This window comes from Sciurus vulgaris (assembly GCF_902686455.1).
Source record: "Sciurus vulgaris genome assembly, chromosome: 7".
Lineage (NCBI taxonomy): Eukaryota > Metazoa > Chordata > Mammalia > Rodentia > Sciuridae > Sciurus > Sciurus vulgaris.
In genome coordinates this window covers 59537307-59560911 of record NC_136467.1, presented here as the reverse complement: position 1 = coordinate 59560911, position 23605 = coordinate 59537307, and the positions used below count along the sequence as shown (strand labels likewise).

Sequence of the window (23605 nt, the reverse complement as noted above, 5' to 3'; positions counted from 1 at the left end):
CTACCTTTCACAAAATGTGGTAAAAGTTAAAATAGTATTTCCAGTCTAACACTGTGTGACTCAGCAGCTATAAAGATTTTTAATTTGTATCACCCCACAAAGAACAGGAACTTTATATGCATGGATGGTAATGTACAGTTTCTACTTTCATCCTGACATGTGGGAAGGCAAATCATTTTGCCATCTTCCCCGAATTTCATGTTTTATTCATAAAATTGGATGTAAAGAGACTAATAAATTCCTTAAAAGTTAATACTTGTTAATTTTTTTAATTACCTGAGTTTTAGAATAAAAACATTTTACCAAAATGCAAATTCGAAATTTAAAGAGAAAATAAGTGGTCCAGAGGCAAAAGCATTTATTAATGCAGAAAATACCTTTAAAAATAAAATGAAGATACTAACAAAATAAACTGGAAGAAAACAACTTTGTAAACAAACAGATAGATATAGAGATACACAGATACATATATCTATGGATATATGACAAAACACAAAGTTTGGATTCTGTAAAAAGGAAAAAAGTAGAGAGAATGATATCCTCTTTTACTGAATCTGTCTCCTGATTTAGTAATAATGTAATAGGTGGTTGCCTATTAAAAACATATAATTCAATTTAAACACTAAATATTTCTATGCTTACAATAAAACACTAATGGAATAAAAAGGGCTGGGGATGTAGCTAAGTGGTAGAGCACCTGTCCAGTAGCACCAAAAAATATAAGAATAAAAATATAGACAATACCACAAACAAGCATCAATAGAATTAAAAGTCATATATACATATTTTTTTAACTTCATAAAATTACAATTTAACATGGGTAACAACACTGCCTTTGGCTTTATATGGAATCCTTCTTCCAAGGATTAATCTTCCATTCATTTGTACTTGTATAGAAGAGGTAGCTGAAGCAATACAAAATATTTTAAGAAAATATCTCAGTAATTCTTCCTTGAGGTGATCCCAGGAATTAAAACTGTTAGTACACCCAGTAAATGAGAGCCATCCTTACTTCTTTGTTCAGCAGGGGATACTACAGATTGATCCCAGAGGTGCTTGACCACTAAGCTACATCCCTAGCCCATTTCTTTACTTTTTATATTGAGACAGGGTCTCACTAAGTTGCTTAGGGTCTCACTAAGTTGCTGAGGTTGGTCTCAATCCTCCTGCCCCAGCCTCCCAAGTTGCTGGGATTACAGGTGTGTACCACCACACCGGCATGTAACTTTACTTCTAAAAACACAGAAACACACAAAACATATATGCACACAATAATAAAATTTAATAAACTAGATATTTCCCTTCTAATAAGAATTTTTTTAATGGTGGTGGCCTATTACATTAAAAACATACAATTCAATAAAATTAAATTTAAACACTAAGTATCTCTATGCTTAAAACACTAATGGAATAAAAATTTTATATGTAAGAAAATATAGAAAGCTCACTAATTAAACTTTGTGTAGCTTAGAAAGAGCTGAAAGGAAAAAGGTGAGCCTAATTTAAAAAATGGTACAGGTGGGCTGAGGATGTGGCTTAGTGAAGAGCCTGCTTAGCAGGTGGAAGGACCCAGACCACAAAACAAAAAACAAATGGTACAGATATGAACCAAAATTACATCCTGTTTGTAAGATTTTGATTAATGAAGGCATGCTTTGTCAAATTCGTATTTAACATCTATCTTTCTAACATCATACACTTGTCTGACCTTGAACACTTGGCTTCTTGGAGTTTTGTTCCCATTATACCCCATGTCGATTCCATTACTAGGGGAGGAAGGACCAATTCGGAAGACATGACAAAATATTCTCACAATCCTTAAAAGGCTCTTCATTTGAGCATCATAATTGCTAGATAGGCTGAAAAATTAAAACATGAACAGATTAGATGGATCAAAACAAACTATATCTTCAAATACTTATTTTAAAATAGTTTCATTTCACTGACCTTTAGTTTCATAATATAACTGGGTAAAATTCTCTTCCTATCATTACAGGAAACGGAATGGTTTAATAGTAAAGTATCAAATACATATTATATGGATTGTTTATTAATGGGATACTAATTTTAAAGCACCCAGAATATAACCAAGATCAAGGTGTAAAATGTGAGAAAAAAAAAAATACCCCTGTAGAACAATTGGTATCTAGACACACCAACTTCAAGGTAATCTTCAACTTTTCTTTCCAAAAGTACACTTATAAAATTGAACTATTTAGAACTCTGAAAACATTTCACAAAGAAGCAATGCTGTATTAAGTTGTATAAGTATACTGCTGCACAAAAGCAGACCAACTCACAGCTCAAATGTTTAAAGTTAGAAGCTGAAACTCTATGTAGTCTATCCATAACTTCATATCTCCTCCCTACCCAAGAAGAGTAACCAATTATTCACATATAGAACATTCACAAATTGAATAATCTTAAAGTTACCAACTGATTACATCAGGGTTGTTCTCTATATAAACTCCAATATGGAAAAGAAATGAAAAATTCAACTAACACTAAATGATACTGAATATAAACTTTCTTAACACATCTGAAAGCCCTTCAGAACCCCACAACACCTTGGGATTGGTCATAATCACAAATATCAATCATTCTTCTTCCACAGAGAAACTATAGAAGTTCAGCTAAATTTGTATTGAGTTTAATAATGTATCTACAAATGATTTTTTTTTTTTTTTTTGTCCAGGGAATGGTCTTATTTTGAAATCTGTAACATCAATATCTTATAACTGTTGCACAAAAACAGACTTAAGAGTTTCATAAGTTTTCAGGCAGAATGGCATGATTGTGTTTGTATGAATTTAATTATCGAAAGCCCTCTGTATATTTTACCCAGTTCATGGTAACATTTCTAGTATACCTTTAACATTAAAAAAACAATAAGGATTAATAATGCAAGAAAATGTCTACTTCCAACTATTCCAGTTTGATCAGGGACAAATAGGCATATTTGTATATTTTACCCTGTGACCTTTGAACCAAACTTTAACATTTTCATTTCCATAATCCTGTTGTTTTCTGTTTTAAGAAATACAAAATTATTTTTTAAAAATAGTTGGATTGGGGTTGTGACTTGGTGGTATAGCACTTGCCTGGCATGTGTGAGGCACTGGGTTCAATCCTCAGCACCACATAAATAAATAAAATAAAATAAAAGTATTGTGTCCATCTACAGTTAAAAAAATTTTTTTAAATAGTTAATAAAAAATAGCTATAAGTTCTAGTATTTTATCATTAAAATAGCTATTGCTGTCCATTCTGTATTTGGGACAGCAACAGCATAGCACATTAGCAAAACTTGACTGTTTTGGAAACTGAATCAAATGGACATAGAATCATTACCTAGTTTGCATTGATATTTACGTGTCATTACAAAGTGTTTCTAATTTTCACATTATAAGATTGGCTGACACTAAAAAAATGGAAATGTACTTTAGTTATAGCTATTTTATTGTGTTGCAGCTCTTAGAAAAAAGTTAACTACAATGACTCTCAAATTCCATGAGAAAAGTACAAATTTGAGTTTTCCACTGCAATCACTTACACAAATACTTGTTTTAAGTATCTGACCAAAGGAACACTTTGTGAATGATCTTTTTAGGTAAGAAGTATTTTCTTAAACAATGGAATCTCTCTCTCCTTGCATGGTCAGCAGGCTCCACTGTTGCTTGAGCCTGAGGTGGGGCAGAACATCAAGAGAGAGAAGAGGTGGGGAGACTGACCAACCTCACCTCTTAAAAGTTCTGCCACTTCCTATTAGTGCCACAGGCTGGTGACTACTGTATTTCTTCCACTAATCTCCCTGTCATTTTTAAGAGCCAGACTGAAACACAGAATCTGCTCTTTATTAATGAAGATATGAATCTTGGATCCTCTATTTATTGACAAATCATTTAACTTCAATTTTCTTATATGTAAAATGGATATAATATCTAAATCACAAATTTACTGTGAGATTTCAGTGAAATTAAGTTTTTTAATTCTCCTTAGCTTAGTACCTACCTATTAAGGGATAAAAATGTACTTAAAAACACAGATACAGAAAAACATAATGCTCTCTAATTACTGTGGAAGACCACAAAATAGGACAAAGATATAAGGGAAAAAGTTTTCTATTGTAGTAAAACAGGTCAAATTATATTCTGGGAGCAATTAAAATAATCATCAGGATCTCCTTTTTCCTTTTATATAAATCATCTTTATCTCCACTATGTTCCAGACACTATGCTTGGCACTTTAAAGAATCTTATAATTTCATCTCGGAATAACTCATTAAGGTGTTTTCTACCACTTTCTATTAAAATGGAACAAAATCCCAACTAGACTGCAAATTGATATAAGGAGACATCTTATCTGTTTTCTTCACAACCACCTAACAGAGGTCCTGGTATCCTACAGCAGCCATTCAAAAACATACATTAGATGAAGGGATGAACAATAAAGGAAATCTTTAAAAGTTTAGTTGCTAAGGTCACACAGTTAGTAAATGGTGTATCTTTAGTTAGTTGCTAAGGTCACACTGTTAGTAATGGTGTGGATTTAAACTTGAGTCCAGCTGACTCCAAGGACCATGCTTTTAATTAGCATATCTGAATCTTAGAAAGGCTTCATAAACTATATGGAATACTGGGAATGAATAAAATAAAAGAAGTACATTATGAGAACCTGGAATTCAATGATTCTTACTAGTTAAGATTCTAAAAGTAGTTACAAAGAGAATAATTTTTAAAATTAGCAAACTGTACATTTAGTAGAACTGCTGAAGAAACTTTGAATGACTTAAAGAATGCAAGAAGGTGATCTTGGTACCACAAAGAAGTGAAGGGTTTTCAAGTATAGAAAGTAACTCTCATCTGAAATATGTGAAAAGTTGAGAGAAAAATGAAACAAAGAACTAAAATCATGAATTTGACAACGTAGATGACTTACAGAATCTGCATGGTGTTGAGGAAAAAAAAGTTCAGTAGCAACTAAAGAAGTGGGAGATAATCATGACCTGTCAATGTAGAGGTGATTAATGAAAAAATAATTCTATAAAGGGGAAAGCATCCAAATTAGAAGAGGGTCAATTTTATAAATTAGTAAGTAGTAATAACACATAGAGAATGGTGCAGCTCAAGGGCAGAGTACTTGCTTAGTATATAAAAGGCCCTAGGTTTAATTCCCAGAACTGTCAAAAATACATAAAATAAGAAAAAATAACACATTAACCTTTTTTTAATAGCTACTTACTCCTAATTAGGGAGATTAACTACAAAAAGTGTAACTGGAGGAAAATACCATATATATAAAATCAAGTAATATAAAGGTATTAACTCCATGGACTTAGTGATAAGCCATTAAAACCACAGAAACTTCTGGAAAAAAATAAAGAACTGAAATGAGAGGGACAGTGCAGGGAGAAAACTTCATACTGAATCTCAAAAATGTGTTGAAAAGTTGAAGAGAAGCCTATATTCACTTTTAAAAATTAGTGAGCAAGATTCCCAAACTACTTTTTGGATTCTTCTTCATGTGCACTTGCTTACATGACTAGTCTAAGTAATAGTTTCATAAAATTCCAAACACATAAGCCAAAACTCACTCTAGTTTGCTCTAGTTTCTTTAGAGATCAATGTTTCTTTAGTTGATTACCTTGGTCCTTTTAAACAAAACAATGATAAGTCAGCTAATTTTTATAACATCTTACCACTGACAAAAGGCACCTAACTGAACTATTTAGGCAGACACTGCTACCAACTGAAACGCTGATACACTTACCTAAGCAGCTTATGACCATTTGTTGTAGCAACCTCAGCAAGACTTGTTAGAATCTTCAGATATTGGCTTTCACTTTGCTGAGACAAATGCTCCAGAACTTGCCGCAACTAAATATTTTATAAGCAAAGAAGTGAGACTACATAATAATCTATTAAATTTTGTCAAAAAATTAAGTACCTATTAGTTTAATAAACACCTTAAAGCCAACCAGGTAAAATAGAGACCTTTACACTTTGCTGTGTATAAATTTGTAAAAGTTAATATGAAAGATGAAGACATAAATTTTTGTTGAAAATTACTCAGTAAAAAACAATAAAAAATAGAATAAAAATCACCTAGCATATGTGAGGAAATTGAACTCCATACGTCTCAAAATTAAGAAAATTTTAAATTCTGTAATTTTTCTAAGAATATAACTACTATAAACAACAGAGCTCAGGACTGGGGATGCAGCTAAGCAGTAGAAAGATCTGGGGTTAATTCCCAGCACAGCAAAAAGACAAATTAAAAAACAGTCCTCAGTAAACTAGTGATTACAAATTTTAACATGATATTCCTCCTCAGATTCATTTCCTCTATTCATGGGGAACAGTTATCTTAAGGAAAGATCAAGATTCAGAAGGTCAAATATTAGCCCAAAGTTTGTTAATTATCATACATAGTTGTTTCTTGGTATCTCTGGGGACTGATACCCGAATTTCCATGTATATCAAAATCTGCAGATGTTCAAGTCCTTTATAAAATGGCATAGTATCTGCATATAAGGTATGCATATTTTTCCATACACTTTAAACCATTTCTAGATCACCTGTCATACACGATGCAATGAAAATGCTATGAAAATAGTTGTTATACTGTATGGTTTAAGTAACAAGAAAAAAAATTGTAATGTTCAGTACATATGTCATTTTTAAAAATATATTTGATCCATGATTGGTTGAATCCATGCATGGAGAAACCATGGATACAGAAAAATAACTGCAGTTTATACTCATCATATAGTACAGATAAGCAAATTCAAGTTATTAAAATATTTGAACTAATAAATAAATTACTAAGCACATTTGTAAAGTTTCACATATATAAGCCTGAATAAAGCTTGTTCATTTACAAGTTACCAGCACAATTACATTACCATGTTTTCTCGGAGGTCTTCATTCTGTGTCATTTGAATAATAGTCTGGAAAAGCCTAGGGTGATACTGAATTAATACTTCACAAGTCTCTCCATATCCACCCTAAAAATAAGATTTAAAATTATTCCGTTTCAAAAACAAAGTTTCTCTTAAAGGTCACATACTTCACCAAATAAAACTCTTTGCACTCTCCTACTCATTTAAGAAAAATATGATTTTACCATTCTCAGTTTCTATCATAAAGGAACTCAGAATATATACTTAAAAATACCTGTACACATAAATCCAGAGGGGTTACTCCATTTTTATCTGGCAAATATTTGGCTCCTCGTAATAGAAGAATCTGTGCTGTATCTCTCTGACCATGACTGTATAGAAAGAGAACCAAGTTAAAAATGAAATCTTTTAAAGTCTTTCCCTATGAATTATGGATGGTTAATATAAATCAATAGAAGATTATCCATTAAAAAAAGGAAAGTCTAAAACACATCCTCAGCAATAAGAAAAACTTTTCACAATGTTAAATCATACTTTTACTATATAGATAAGAAAGTGATCTTTCAAATCTAAGAATTGAACTTGGGTCACATTATCTACAATAACTCATAACATTCTGAGTTAAGTAACTGTTTCCCAAGCTTCTGATTTTTTTTTCCATTCATTTCCCTTTCTCAACTCTATCCTGATCTCCTTTCCACACACATCCAAATTTTTAGACTACTTACTCCAAAAGAATTTAAATATTGAAAATAGGAATACATTTTATAGCACTTTAATTCTTTGATAAAAAAAATAAAATGAAAAAAGCATCAAAGTAACAACCTAAGGGAAGAACGCAAGTGGGAATTACTAGGAAAAAAATCTATCTAGCTTTCAACCTTCACTTTAACCACCCACTCAGTCTGACTTCTGTGAATAGCTATTCAGTCTAGTCTAAAATAAACCGCTCCCTTATCCACATGCCTTTCTCTGAGCTCTCTCTCTTTCAGTTAGAACCAAGATACTCTAGAGGTAGCAACCACTAGACCCTAGGTCTTATTATTGAATGAGTTCCTCTGATTCAAAATAAAGGCAATAAAAAGACACATTTATAATCCAGAAACATTAAAATATAAGGCTGATTTTAAGAAATGCCCAAGTAAGTTCCACAACTTAAAAGGCCATCTAACACAGAAACTTTACTTTGAAGATGAGAAAAGCAACTAAACTTAGCTAAGGGTTTTTTGTTTTTTTTTTTTAAATACTCAGATAATTTTCATTTCCTTGAAGAGGAAATAGAAGTGATTTCTCAAACATTTTCATTCTTTTAACTTCAGACCCTGTGCACTTGAGAACTTGGATAGAATGTGTAATTGTACATATTGTACAAATATTTTGGATTTCTTATGAAACAAAAAGACCATATTTTCTAACAGGATATTCCAATTCTACAGGTTTAAAATTCTGACCTAAGGTCTGTTTTACCTGGCTACTAACTGAGTTTGGTAACTAACAGGAGTTGCCTGGCAGGAGTTACAAATCCATGCTCTGAATTTTACCCCTTTATAACCATTATAAAGCTCTAAAACTCTGTGCACTTCTCACTGATTTACTGTATCTATACATTTCAACTAAATCTTACTTTTCTTAACAGAATGAAAGTTATCTGCAAGTACAGAAAATACTTGAAAATCTAAATATCACAAGTACAATTAAAAGTCTGCCTGTAAACAAATCATGTGCCATATTCACCATTCTTCTACAATGATGGTTTTATTTCTCAACATAGACTTTCATAATTATCTTTGTTCAAAGTTATCTAATGTTTGCTAGTTCAGAACCTAAGCACATACAAGACCCTCAGTTAATTCCAAGCACCAAAACAAAACAAAAAATCCTTAATGATGGGAATACAGTAATAGCAGAATGTACTTTTTTTAAAACATTCTTTTACCACATTCCAACATTCAGACTATGGGATTATCCCAGTTCTACACAACCATGCTTACATTAATTATTATAAATATCATTGTTTTGTATAAGATATTTTTCAAGCATAAAATTATAGTAATTCATTCATTCAAAAAAAAAAAACTCCTAAGCATCTAAGAGCAAAACACTGTACTAAGTGCACATATAAAGTGGCAAAAATGAACAGAATTCTTGCTTTCACTTAAGTAGGAAAAACAGACTATAAACAAGTAAATAAACAACTACAAAATGCTACAAAAGAAATGACCATGATACTGTAACAGAAAATTTAAGGAAGTCTACTTAGATTGGCCAGAAATTTCTTTCCTAAAAAATAATAGTTGAATAATGACATGAATAATAAGGAGGCAATACCACACAAAAAGCCTAAGGAAGAGCATTTCATCTTACAGAAAAAGCACGCTGTCAGGAATCTGTTGCATTTAGGGAACTCAGAGAAAACCAACAGCTAAAGTACAGTGAGCTAAACAGGGGTCAGACTATGTAAGTCTAATAGGCCAAGACAGAATCTGAATTTTAACTGAAATGCAAAAAAAGAGGCACAGAAAAGTTATAAACACAAGATTTATTTTTTTTATTATTTAAACAAATGGGATACATGTTGTTTCTCTATTTGTACATGGAGTCAAGGCATACCATTTGTGTAATCATAAATTTACATAGGGCAATGTTGTTTGATTCATTCTGTTATTTTTTCCCTTCCCCCACCCCTCCCACCCCTCTTTTCCCTCTATACAGTCCTTCCTTCCTCCATTCTTACCACCCTCCTTATCCCTAACCCTAAACCTAACCCTAACCCTAACGCTAACCCCTCCTACCCCCCATTATATGTCCTCATCCGCTTATCAGCAAGATCATTTGTCCTTTAGTTTTTTGAGATTGGTTTATTTCACTTAGCATGATATTCTCCAATTTCATCCATTTGCCTGCAAATGTCATAATTTTATCATTCTTCATGGCGGAGTAATATTCCATTGTATATATATGCCACAGTTTCTTTATCCATTCATCAACTGAAGGGCATCTAGGTTGGTTCCACAATTTGGCTATGGTGAATTGAGCAGCTATGAACATTGATGTGGCTGTATCTCTGTAGTATGCTGATTTTAAGTTGTTTGGGTATAGGCCAAGAAGTGGGATAGCTGGGTCAAATGGTGGTTCCATTCCAAGCTTTCTGAGAAATCTCCATACTGCTTTCCAGAGTGGCTGCACTAATTTACAACCCCACCAGCAATGTATGAGTGTACCTTTTCCCCCACATCCTCGCCAACACCTATTGTTGCTTGTGTTCTTGATAATCGCCATTCTAATTGGGGTGAGATGAAATCTTAGGGTAGTTTTGATTTACATTTCTCTTATTACTACAGATGTTGAACATTTTTTCATATATCTGTTGATTGCTTGTACATCTTCTGTGAAGTGTCTGTTCATTTCCTTAGCCCATTTGTTGATTGGATTATTTGTATTCTTCGTGCAGAGGTTTTTGAGTTCTTTATACATTCTAGAAATTAGCGCTCTATCTGAAGTATGAGTGGCAAAGATATTCTCCCACTCTGTAGGCTCTCTTTTCACATTACTGATAGTTTCCTTTGCTGAGAGAAAGCTTTTTAGTTTGAATCTATCCCAGTTGTTGATTCTTGCTTTTATTTCTTGGGCTATGGGAGTCCTGTTAAGGAAGTCTGATCCTAAGCCAACAAGTTGAAGGTTTTGGACCTACTTTTTCTTCTATAAGATGAGGGTCTTTGGTCTGATTCCGAGGTCCTGGATCCATTTTGAGTTGAGTTTTGTGCAGGGTGAGAGGGGTTTAATTTCATTCTGTTGCATATGATTTTCAAGTTTTCCCAGCACCATTTGTTGAAGAGGCTATCTTTTCTCCATTGCATATTTTTGGCACCTCTGTCTAGTATGAGAAAATTGTATTTATTTGGGTTTGTGTCCATGTCCTCTATTCTGTACCATTGATCTACCTGTCTATTTTGGTACCAATACCATGACGTTTTTGTTACTATTGCTTTGTAATAGAGATGAAGATTTGGTATTGCGATACCCCCTGCTTTGCTCTTTCTACTGAGGATTGCTTTAACTATTCTGGGTTTCTTATTCTTCCAAATGAATTTCATAATTGCTTGCTCTATTTCTGTAAGGTACATCATTGGGATTTTAATTGGAATTGCATTGAATCTGTATAGCACTTTTGGTAGTATGGACATTTTGACAATATTAATTCTGCCTATCCAAGAACATGGAAGATCTTTCCATCTTCTAAGGTTTTCTTTAATTTCTTTCTTTAGTGTTCTGTAGTTCTCATTATAGAGGTCTTTCACCTCTTTTGTGAGATTGATTCCCAAGTATTTTATTTTTTTCGATGCTATTGTGAATGGGGTAGTTTTCCTAATTTCTCTTTCTGAAGATTCATCACTTATGTATAAAAATGCATTGGATTTACGAGCATTGATCTTGTAACCTGCTACTTTACTGAATTCACTTATGAGTTCTAAGAGTTTTCTGGTGGAATTTCCAGGTTCCTCCAAATATATAATCATGTCATCAGTGAACAGGGATAGTTTGAGTTCTTCTTTTCCAATTCATATCCCTTTAATTTCTTTGGTTTGTCTAATTGCTCTGGCTAGAGTCTCAAGAACGATGTTGAATAGAAGTGGTGAAAGAGGGCATCCCTGCCTTGTTCCAGATTTTAGGGGGAATGCTTTCAGTTTTTCACATTTAGAATATTGGCCATGGGCTTAGTGTAGATGGCCTTCACAATGTTAAGGAATGTTCCCACTACCCCAATTTTTTCTAGTGTTTTGAGCATGAAGGGATGCTGTATTTTATTGAATGCTTTTTCTGCTTCTATTGAAATAATCATGTGATTCTTAACTTTTAATCTGTTGATATGGTGAATGACATTTATTGATTTCCGGATGTTGAACCAACCTTGCATCCCTGGGATAAAACCTACTTGATCGTGGTGCACTATCTTTTTAATATATTTTTGTATGCGATTTGCTAAAATTTTGTTGAGAATTTTTGTGTCAATATTCATTAAGGATATTGGTCTGAAATTTTCTTTACTTGATGTGTCTCTGTCTGGTTTAGGTATCAGGATGATATTGGCTTCATAGAATGAGTTTGGGAGGGTTCCCTCCTCTTCTATTTTATGGAATACTTTGAGAAGTATTAGAATGAGCTCTTCTTTAAAGGTTTTGTAGAACTCGGCTGAGAACCCATCTGGTCCTGGACTTTTCTTTGTTGGTAGGCTTTTGATGACCTCTTCTATTTCATTGCTTGAAATTGATTTATTTAAGTTGTGTATGTCCTCCTCGTTCAGTTGAGGTAATTCATATGTCTCTAGAAACTTGTTGATGTCTTCGAGGTTTTCTGTTTTGTTGGAGTATAGATTTTCAAAATAGCTTCTAATTATGTTTTGTATTTCACTTGTGTCTGGTGTGATATTTCCTTCAAACAAATCCTTCTCAATTCCAGAAATCAAATAGACCACAACACAATAGTACTAGGCGATTTTAACACACCCCTCTCACCGCTGGATAGATCTTCCAAACAAAAATTGAATAAAGAAACCATAGATCTCAATAACACAATCAACAATTTAGACTTAACCAACTTATATAGAATATACCATCCAACAAAGAATGAATACACTTTCTTCTCAGCAGCACATGGATCCTTCTCTAAAATAGACCATGTTTTATGCCACAAAGCTACTGTTAGCAAATACAAGAAGATAGAGATACTACCTTGTACTCTATCAGATCATAATGGATTGAAATTAGAAATAAATGACAGAATAAAAAACAGAAACTTCTCCAATACCTGGAGATTAAATAATACACTATTATATTTTGAATGGATATCAGAAGACATCAGGAGGGAAATAAAAAAATTCTCAGAAGTAAACGAGAACAGAGACACATCATATCAAAATCTCTGGGACACTATGAAAGCAGTACTTAGAGGAAGATTTATTTCATGGGGCGCATTCAACAAAAGAAGTAGAAATCAACAAAGAAACGACTTAACACTACAGCTCAAAGCCCTAGAAAAAGAAGAGCAGACCAACACCAATAGTAGTAGTAACAGGAAATAGTTAAAATCAGAGCCGAAATCAACAAAATTGAAACAAAAGAAACAATCGGAAAAATTAACAGAATAGTTGGTTCTTTGAAAAAATAAACAAAATTGATAAACCCTTAGCCACACTAACAAAGAAAAAGAGGGAGAAAACTCAAATTACTAAAATTCGGAATAAACACAGGATTTAAACACAAAGTGCCAACAGCTAATTCATTCGTATAAAAGATTAGTTTGCTGAGGAAGAAACAGACTGGAAGGAAGCAAAGGAAGAATCAGGGAGACCAGTTAAAGACAATACTACAGTACTCTAGGCGCAAGGTAACTGTTTTAAAGTGGTTTTGATGAGTTTAAGAGTATAAAGTTTCAGAACAAATTCTGAATGTGAAATTTACAGAACTTACTAATAAATTCCACGCTGCAGTCCAGAGAGAAATTAAAAAAAAATTACAATCTGGTTTCTGGCTTAAAGAACTGGAAGAATAAGGGTTCCCTTGACTAAGATAAGGAAGAAAGGTTTGAAGAGGAAAATCAGAAACTCTATTTTGGACATGTTAACATCTGAGATTCTGTGAGATTTTTCAGGGATGATAGACACCCAAATTCAGAGCTTCAAAGAAAAGTCTGATCTAAAGATAAATCCTTGATAGAATATGATTTCAGGATGTCAAACAATGACAATAGTCATAAACTGAGGACACTATGGAAGGAACTGGTATTCTAGCCAAGCAATCAAATTTTACGTATAAGAAAATGACTGAATTTAGACAAAATCTAGATGTATAAGGATCCAAAAACTCCTGTACTTCCCTTGAATATGAGTCTAAATCAATTTTAAAATCCATAAAATATAAATCAAAGTCAAGAATCACTATAATGTTTTGTGTACTGCTTCTATCCTTCAATAGATGATCTGAATCAGTCTGATCAAGATAACATCAGAGACCCAAACAAGAAGGGCAGGTCTTTCAGTCTAAAACAAACGTGCAGACTTTTTGTCATTATTCCCTAAACAACATAGTATATCAACTATTCATACAACACGAACAATGCATTAGGTATAAGTAATCTAGAAATGATTCAAAGTACACAGGAGACCAAGCATACTTTATATGCAAATACAATGCCATTTTATATAAAGGATATGAGTATTAGGGGATTTTAGTATCCATGGGAGAATTCTAGAACCAATACCCAGGGATACCAAGAAAGGACTAGAATTTAAATCAAAAAGAAAAACCACTATAGTTTTTTGTGCTCAGCTGCTCTCTGTAAACTATATTTATATTACACACACACACACACACACACACACTCTCATCTATATCTGAATGGGTGTGAATACATGTATGTAATTACTGTATTGCTCTTTAGATACTGGGTTTTTTGTTTTTTGTTTTTCATTATTTGTTTTGTTTTCTATGATGGGGTTGGAACCCAGGCCCTTGTACATGTTAGACAAATATTCTACCACTGAGCTACATCCCAGTCCTAACTTATTACTGTATCACTAAAACCTATAACAATGCATAGCACACAGTGAGTGTTAGCTAAATGCTTGCCAATTAAATGACTACAAGTCAAGAAAAGAATCAAGAAAAAAAGCACAAAAATAATGCATAACTCAGTAGCTAACGATACTGACTCAATATTTTAAAGTTACAGATACAGAGAAAGCAAAAGCATGGCTCTGGACCAAAACGTACTCCAATAGCTTATCCTAAAGGAACTCACCTGGTTAGTTAATAAAGTGACCTATGTAAATTACTAGATTATTGATTTGTCTTAAAACTGAAATAATCAAGTAAATCAAAAGTTCCCACCTACAACATAAAAACATTGGCAATTAAATATAATAGAAAATGCTTTCACTCATGTAGTTAAGTAACAGAACCATAATGCTTTTCTTCATCTTAAAAGAGAACATAATATTTGTGGGAAAATACAGCTCTAGAAAATATACAGAAATATTTGTTTGAAAATATGATAGATACACAGCAATCTTTTTGGGGTATATATGAAAATATAAAATATCATACCTGCAAGCAAAGTACAATGGAGTGGCTCCTGACACATTTGGCCTGTTAATATCAGCACCACTGTCTAGCAAGCATTGCACTGTCTAGGGAGAATAAAAAATGATTAAAACCAAAGAAGTCAAAAGATACAACTTTCAGAATTTGAATTCATATAAGGAAAATTCTTCCCATAAATCAAAGCTTTAAAGAGAAAATGAGTGGGTATGTGACAATTATGATGGCTGCACAAACTCAGGCACCACGTGTTACGTATGGAATTAGCAATGTGATATAAATTGTGTTAGCATGAGCAGCACTATATCATAGGTAGTCTGTAATCCTAAAAAAAAAAAAAAAGGAAAAGCTAATATAAAAATATAAAATCCTAAAAGTTCACACTTGGCAACACACACACACACACACCAAATAAATACACACACACACATATTCTGGTTTTATTTCTACAATCTTCATTTGAGTTCCTCCTGAAAAAAGGAATAAAATATGTAAAAATATATGATAGTTTTTTGAATAAGACTGTTTAGTATTACTTCTGGGTTGAATACATGTAAATACATGTATTCACTTTTACTGCTGCTCTAGTAGTGTGCTGACAACATAATCAGACCATACACCCATACAAGGAAGAACAAGAAAGAGTACCACAGCATACTAGATAAGCCAGAAAGTTTTTCAAAGACGACAAGCAAATGGAGGAACAATAACTGACTCTGCAGATCAAAGAAGGCTAAGTTCAAATGGGGATTCTAATAAGAAGTAACCAATTTCTTAAAATAGCACATATACAATAATAAACAACAACAACAACAGTAACAACAAAAAACTACCACAGGAATTCCAAGTACCAGGTACCTTTGAAAATAGGATGTTAACATAGGGCTAAAACAAAAGGAGGAATAGTTAAAAGTCTACAAAAGAAATAATTCCTCCTTACCCAAGACCCTTCCTCCCATGCCATAGTATTAGTCGCTATTCTTCTCTCTGCTATTTTAAGACAGGTGGTTTATTGTCTAGAGGAAGTGAAAATGAAGACTCTGGATTGGCAAACAAAAAACACAGGTACAAGAAAGGTTCAAGAGCCATGGTGAAAAGAACTAACTAAGTGAAAATCTCCAGCCCTTTCTCTTGGCTCCCCAAAATCTGCAGCCAGGTTTCAAACCTCAAGAGGAGAAATGGAAAGTTTCTACTCTATATCCTGGCACCAGAGAAAGTCTAAATATATTAGAGTCCCTACTGAAATAGTCCAGTTCAAGGCAATGTTCCTACAGCAGTGACTCTCAACCAAAAAAATACGTTTTCCCCATACGGGACATTTGGAAATCCCAGGAGACATTTTGATTTTCATGACTGGGGATGTGAGGGGACTACTGTTAACTAGGGATTAAAGGCCAGAGATAGAGCTAAACATTCTATAATGTACAGGACATTCCTCACAACAAGTAATTAGCAGGACCAAAATATAAATAATACCAAGATGAAGAAAACTTGGTGTACAGAGAAGCCAGTCAACAAATTTGGTGTACAAACACAATACTTTCAGTCAATATCTTAATTATCTCACCCTTACAAATGAACAGACAATATTTAAGACATAACTGAAGCAGCCCACAAACCAGAGTAGCAAAAATTAAAACAAAAAGAAAAAAGAAACTCAGAAAAATAAAGAAATAAAGAAAACAACCAAAATTAGAATTGTTGATACTCTCAGAGAGGAGAGGAAAAAATGATATTACATTCTTAGAACAAGAACAGAAACCCAAGGGGAAAATATTCAGAGAATAAGAAATTAAAATATGATAGAAGACATACCAATTAAACAGAATTTTAGAAAGACAATGTTTAGGAATTCTATAAGAGAGAAAACAGAATGAAAAGACAAATAAGTAGAAAATAGGAAGGATGAGAAAAATCAGTGGATTAATCCAGGGAGACACATTGCAGAAAGTAAGCATAAAGAAAATAAAGAGGTTGGGGGACAACACAGGAATCAAGAAATAACACCAAAACATACCCCAGAACTAAAGAGTATTAACTGCCAAATTTAAACAGCTCATCAAATCCCCAATTTAAAAAATTAAAAGAATGTCAACAAAACAATATCGAAGTAAAATTTCATAACACCAAGCATTTAAAATTTCAGAGGTAAACTGAAGACAGATGTATATTACACATTTCAACAGTAACACCCAAAATCTAAAAGGTAAAAAGCCTTTAAAACTTTAAGGTAAATGATTTCAAATACAAAATTCTCTACTCAGCCACACTATTACTCAAATCAGTTATAAATTTAAAAACATGCTTAACTGAAAAATTTCAAGTTTTTAAAAAACTAAAAAAGTACCTTTTCTCAAAAAAAGTAGATCTCAGAGATAAAGGATATCCTCCCCCACAACAAGGGAATAAACCAAAAGAGAAGATGTGGAAACTTGAATACTGGAGGTCAAACACAAGACAGACACTAAGAAATTTCCAGGTTTAAAGGGAGAAAAACACAAGAAAGGCAAACCAACAAATTATTTGATAAATATGCCTTTGTAGAAAACAGTACTGAGAGACACTTATGGGAACATATAATACAGAAAGAACTGCTGATTCTTACAAAGTAAACTGAGCAAAGTCAATTAACTTCAAGAAAGAAATGTTGTAGTTCCCTACCTGACTTAAGAGTAAACAATATTTACTTAATCATTCATACAATGAATATTGTTTAATCAAAATTTAAATTCTTGGGCTGGAGATATAGCTCATCTGGCAGAGTGTTTGCCTCACATGCACAAGGCCCTGGGTTCAATCCCCAGCACCACAACCAAAAAAATTATAAATTCTAACTCACCATAACAAGAAATGAATAAACAGTACTAAACATCATAAATTGAAAAAATAAAGCCAGAGAAGCCTATTATTTAGAACTATATTGAAAATTGTTCATAATCACGGTTTGACAAAGAATAGGGTTGGTTTAAGGGACCATTTTTTTATTTAAAATATTTTGATAAAAAATAAGATTTGAAGATATAGTTAACATATATTGCTATTTGAATTTACTTCGATCCCAATATGAATTCTAAAATATATATAACAGAAATACTTTCATAGGACTGGGGGTGCAGATCAGAGGTAGAGTGCATGCTCAGCATGCACAAAGCACTGTGTTCAATCTCTTCCATCAAAAAAAAGAAAAGGCTATATAAAACTAATATTATCAGCTATATACCTCCTTTAAACTCAGACAAGTAACTAAGTAAGCAACTTTCAAATGTGAGAATGACAAGGACCAAAAGGTCACTATTATATAAGAGAAGCCCTATTGGGTCTTTTGATTCTGGTTTCAACCTTTCTGATTTTTAACCTAGCAGCTTTGTCTATGTGGTCTCAAAACATAAGTAAAATAGCACTAATGGTATCTACAACTATTGGAGAAATTATAGACAAGAAGCTTTCCTTGTTCAAAAGGACCAGGAGAGAGAGAGGAGAGATGAAAGCAAATACACTGAAAATATCTATTAATGTACATTTAAAACTAGTGAGCCAGAAACTGAAATAAATTTTAAAATATAGTATACATTCATATAAATTATAGTAAAAATTATTTAATAATAATGTGAATAACCTTAACATGTGCCTAACATGTTCATAATAATAATCCTATTTACTAGAAAGTAAGAATTCTAATTTTTCTGAATTCAGATTACTAAATAGTATTCGGGCTAATATGACATATCTTCTTAAACTACATTAAACACAGATGATCTACTCATTTCCTACCAAATAACTGTTATACAGCAAAGCTCAAATGTCTTGATAGCTACTTGTGTTCAATTTTAAAAGTCATTTTTTAAATTATATACTTTTTACAGTGCTTCTGCATTTTTATGTATATTATAAAGGTTAAAGTATAAAAACAAGTTAGCCATTAGATTAACATATTCCTCTGCTATTCTCAATAAAGCAATGAGACAAACTAAGCAAATCATAGCAAGAAAACATCATTTATAGTATGAACTGTCACATGTTTCTGTTATATCCTTATATACCCTACGAAGACATTAAAAATTCTTTCTTTTCTTATATTCCTGTCATATCCTTGTATATCCTACTAAGACATTAAAAATTCTTTCTTTTCTTATATTCCTGTCATACCTTGTATATTCTACAAAAACATTAAAAATTCTTTTTTAAGCCAGCTGCAATGGCACATGCCTGAATTCTCAAGCTACTTGGGAGGCCAAGTAAGGTAAGAGAAGCAAAAGCTCAAACCCAGCCTGGGTAACTAAGCAAGACCCTGACTCAAAATAAATTTTAAAAGGGCTAGAGATACAGTTCAGTGGCAGAACAAGGCTAGATTCAATTCCTAGTCCTGGAAAAACTTTTTTTTCCTTTCTTAAGATGAAAGAACATTGATTAAATTAGTGGAAATTGCTGATTCTAGCATTTTACCTTCAGAAGTCTTTCTGCTCTTCTATATTAACAAATTTATTCCAGTTAACACCCTCAAAACACATAACTAGTAAAAGAAACATATTTTAAAGTTTTAAATATCTTCACTTGTAGATAAAATATTGCCTAAAGAAAAAGAGGAAAAAAAAACATTTCTCTTAAGAGTAAGCATTAAATAATGTATAAAGGAATTTTAAAGTGAAGAAAAAAATTGCCTTATAGCATAAAATGAACAAAAAGTCATCAACCTCTGTCATTTAAAAAAAAAAAATGTTTGCTGGTTTCTTTTTGTAAAAGTTCTGACAGGAGAGGAAAGGATAATGAAGAATTCAATTATTGAGTCAATGGTATAACAGAAAAAGTAGCAAGAAAGAGATAACCTTAACCTTATTTACAGTTTTGTCTTTTTTTAATGACCAATCATTTCGCTGAGAGAGGCAAATTAAGATAATTCAAGTGCAAAAGAGATCTAAGATGTATTCACGCCAACAGCAGACTGCACCGTGGTGTGTGGTAAGGGAAACAAGTCAGGCCTACATGGTGTCAGACCAGGGGTACAAAGTGCAGCACTAACCCAACTCACCTATCATTGTACTATCCTGGCCATTCCTACTGAGCCATGTAGGGGAGGTGAGACCTCCTGGGTTCCTTACTACATCTTAATTAAACACAGGCTAGTGTACAAAATGAATTCTCATTCCCAGATAATCCAGAGTGACAATATTTCAATGATAAAGCAAAAGATCTAACCACACAACAAATTATTTTCTTGTTGACAATATACACATAAAATTTGAATGTGAAATATCATGAAAGATGAAGAGCTACATAAAATTGCAATAAGATACTTATTGCCTAGCTTCAACAACCTCAGTTTAACTAGAGAGTCTGACACTATACAATCTTCAAAGGTATGACAAAATAACAAATATTTACAACTATGTAAAACTATTATATGTATACAATGGATAAAATTCAGGCGGAAACAAAATATTCTCTACTAAATTTTAAAGAAAAAGCTCTTGAAGAAACACTACCACTTGAGGGTTTTAAATTACATAAAAACCTAAGGCACAACATAATTGAAGAATTCAACTTTTAAACCCCCTAAGGATTTTCAAAACCAAGGGTTTTCACAATAGATACAAATAAATCCAATACAACCTTTAGAAGAATCAGGGCCATCAATAAACACTCCACTTGAAAATACAAAAGAAAAAGGATGACAAACATTCACAAATGCAAAGAAAATAATGGTCAAAATGATACTGCATTTGAGTGGTTCATTCCATCCTTTAACAAAAAAATCTCATGTCTATTATGTATTATGAATTATTCTAGATTCTAGAGTTATAAGAATTTTTTTTTAAAAAAAGGGCAAAATCTCAGTCCTCATGAAGTTTACATTATAGTACAAAAGACCAACAGACAAAATATAAACAAACAACATGCAATGTGTTAGATGGTGATCAGTAGTAGCCAGAAAAATGAAAACAGAATTCTCATTTTTTTGGATACAATTTATTTTAGAAAATATCTTGTCCAGAAAACTCTACACATAAATACTTTCTGTGAAAACTGTGCATTGAGCTATGAGCCATAAAAGATCCAAAAAACCATAATGATATTATGATTAGTGATCAAAATTTCTCATTTTCAGAATTTATAGTTTCTCATTTCCTTGTAAAAATTAAGCTCTGTGGCTTAAAATATAAGTAAACATTAAAAGTAAACCAACATAAATATCTGTGACTGATAGCTGATTAGTCATATACATAATTTTAATAGCTACAGTGAACTAAGATCACTATAGATGAATAAAATGACATCAGCAAAATAAGCTCTTAGAAATTTCATAATTATAATTTCCTGCTCAACTCTTCCCCACCAACCACCACTACCACGAAAAACTATTCTTCCAATCCCTAATATCTAGAGTAGGGATTCCTTCTCTTTAGAAAATAAACTGCTCAGGAGGTACGTAGAAAGAAAAGCATAGAAAGGAAATTTTCATATGACCTTCAACAGATCCTTAAGAAACAACACACTTTCAACAGCCTTCATAATGTTTCAAGTGATAAAACAGTATCCTAAGTGGAAAACTAATGTGCAAAGCTAATGCTGGGTCAATCTCAAAAGTCATTTAATTGAAAATAGTGACTAAGACCACCTGAATCCAATACACTGATATATCACAAAGCAAAAAACCCAAAGCAGCTCTTTATTGATGTCAACTTTCAAAATAATGCTGATCAAAGTAAAAAGCAATAGATATTCATTAATAAAGCTATAAGCAAAAGCCTAAGTTGTGGTATTATCATTTGCTAAAAGGGGACTAAAGAATCAAAAAGCGTCTATTTTTTATTAAATAATTCTAATGACATAACTTATGACAATGTACAAATAACTAATACACTAAGAAAAACTGTCAAACCACTAATCAGCAACTGAATCATATAGGGTTTCTTCAGCAGCCTGTTCACCTAAATATATTGAGGGTCTGAACCTGTATTCACTATCCCACAATAATCATTATTTTTTTGTTGTGTTAGGAAAATATCAGTGACAGGAGGACTTTCTAATTTTTGCTATTTCCCATAAGCAATTAAAGAGAATTCTAGCATTGAAATAAATAAAGTTACTCTGAATAAAAAAGTACTTTCTAAAATATTAGTCTACCTACCTTTGGGCCTCAAGGCTGAATCTGATTAATGTTTTTGCAAATACTTTATATTAAGCTCACATGACTGGTAACTCTCTGGATGAAAAGCTTGGAAGACAGCTAAGGATACAACAACCAAGAGAGCTAAATGAACGTAGGTAAGCATTGTTAACTAACAAATCTACAATTTCAGTCCATAATATCTGTATCAAACAACTGTTTTTAAGTTATAAAAATGTAAACCTCCCAAACAAGAGTCCAACCATCACTTTACATTGCTTGAGAAGCTTTATATTCAGTTGTATAAATTCAGGAATATAAAATTTACTCTTACAAAATATAATTTATTTTTAAATAAACTATAGATTAATCCCTGAACTAATCCTGCTACGTAACCTAACATTTAAATTTTGGTCAAACTACATGATAGTTCTCTAGTGTTTCTAAATCCACATTATTCCAGGAAGACAATAAACAATCATTTGTGGCAATTCAATATATTTATAAATCTTAAAGAATAAAAAAAGAAAAATCTACCAAAAAGGAAGTTGAATTTATGGTAAAAGAAAGAAAGAAAAGAAAAAACTGAGTGAAATATATATATATATATATATATATATATATATACACACACACACATATATATAATTATGATTTTACTAAACTTTCTAAAAACAAAATTGAAAAAGAAAAAAGAATAACGAAATCAAATACAGCTTCTTATACAAAAGTATATGTATAGCTTCTTATACAAAAGTATATGAGGGGGCTGGGGATATAGCTCAGTTGGTAGAGTGCTTGCCTCGCATGCATAAGGCCCTGGGTTCAATCCCCAGCACCCAAAAAAAAAAAAAAAATTAAATGAATAAAGGAGTCTAGATATTGCTCTATGTATTTTCACATAATCACATACCTATTAATAATGGTAGTAATAACGGCAATAGATATTAATGCTCTTAAATTCCTCCAGAGTATTCACAACATTTTCCTCAATTATATTATCACTACACAGAAGATACCTTCTGAGAAACAGCAGAAAAAGTTGCCAAAGATTACATAAGTCAGATAAATAACAAAACTTTGAAATGATTTTGTTATTGTTGTTGTTTCATTTTCTGAGACAGGGCCTCTGTGTTGACCAGGCTAGTCTCAAACTCCTGGGCTCAAGCAATACTCCTGCCACAGTCTCAATATCATCATGCCCACATAGTCTAAAATCATTTTTTAAAATCAATATTCAAAGACAAACCATAATTCTGGTATTGTGTACCTAACAATGCAGTATTACAGTTGATATAAATAAAATTATATAAAAATAAAATTATTAGTTATAATCATTTCTTTCATCTTATTTTCAAATACAAATAGAAGTAACTTAAAATCATGGTGTTATTACACTGCAAGGACAAAAAAAAAAACACCATGAATCACATGAGATCTTTATGATATTCCCGCTAACAAGACAGATGCAGGTACATAAAATCATGGTTAAAATTATTCAAT

General features: G+C 32.3%; 1 protein-coding gene across 6 annotated transcripts in view; it reads right to left on the bottom strand.

Moving 5' to 3' along the window:
• Nucleotides 1-23605, bottom strand: part of HACE1 (HECT domain and ankyrin repeat containing E3 ubiquitin protein ligase 1) — an 82952-nt gene that overhangs the window by 37599 nt on the left and 21748 nt on the right. For 4 of the 6 annotated variants that reach the window (XM_079148370.1, XM_079148372.1, XM_079148371.1 and 1 more), the window contains 5 exons: nt 15004-15086; nt 7176-7272; nt 6905-7006; nt 5770-5876; nt 1709-1859 (listed from right to left, as the gene is read on the bottom strand). In XM_079148370.1, coding sequence (XP_079004496.1) covers nt 1709-1859; nt 5770-5876; nt 6905-7006; nt 7176-7272; nt 15004-15086 — 540 coding nt within the window. The remainder of the gene's footprint in view (nt 1-1708; nt 1860-5769; nt 5877-6904; nt 7007-7175; nt 7273-15003; nt 15087-23605) is intronic. The other 2 variants (XM_079148375.1, XM_079148374.1) reach the window with 1 other exon arrangement.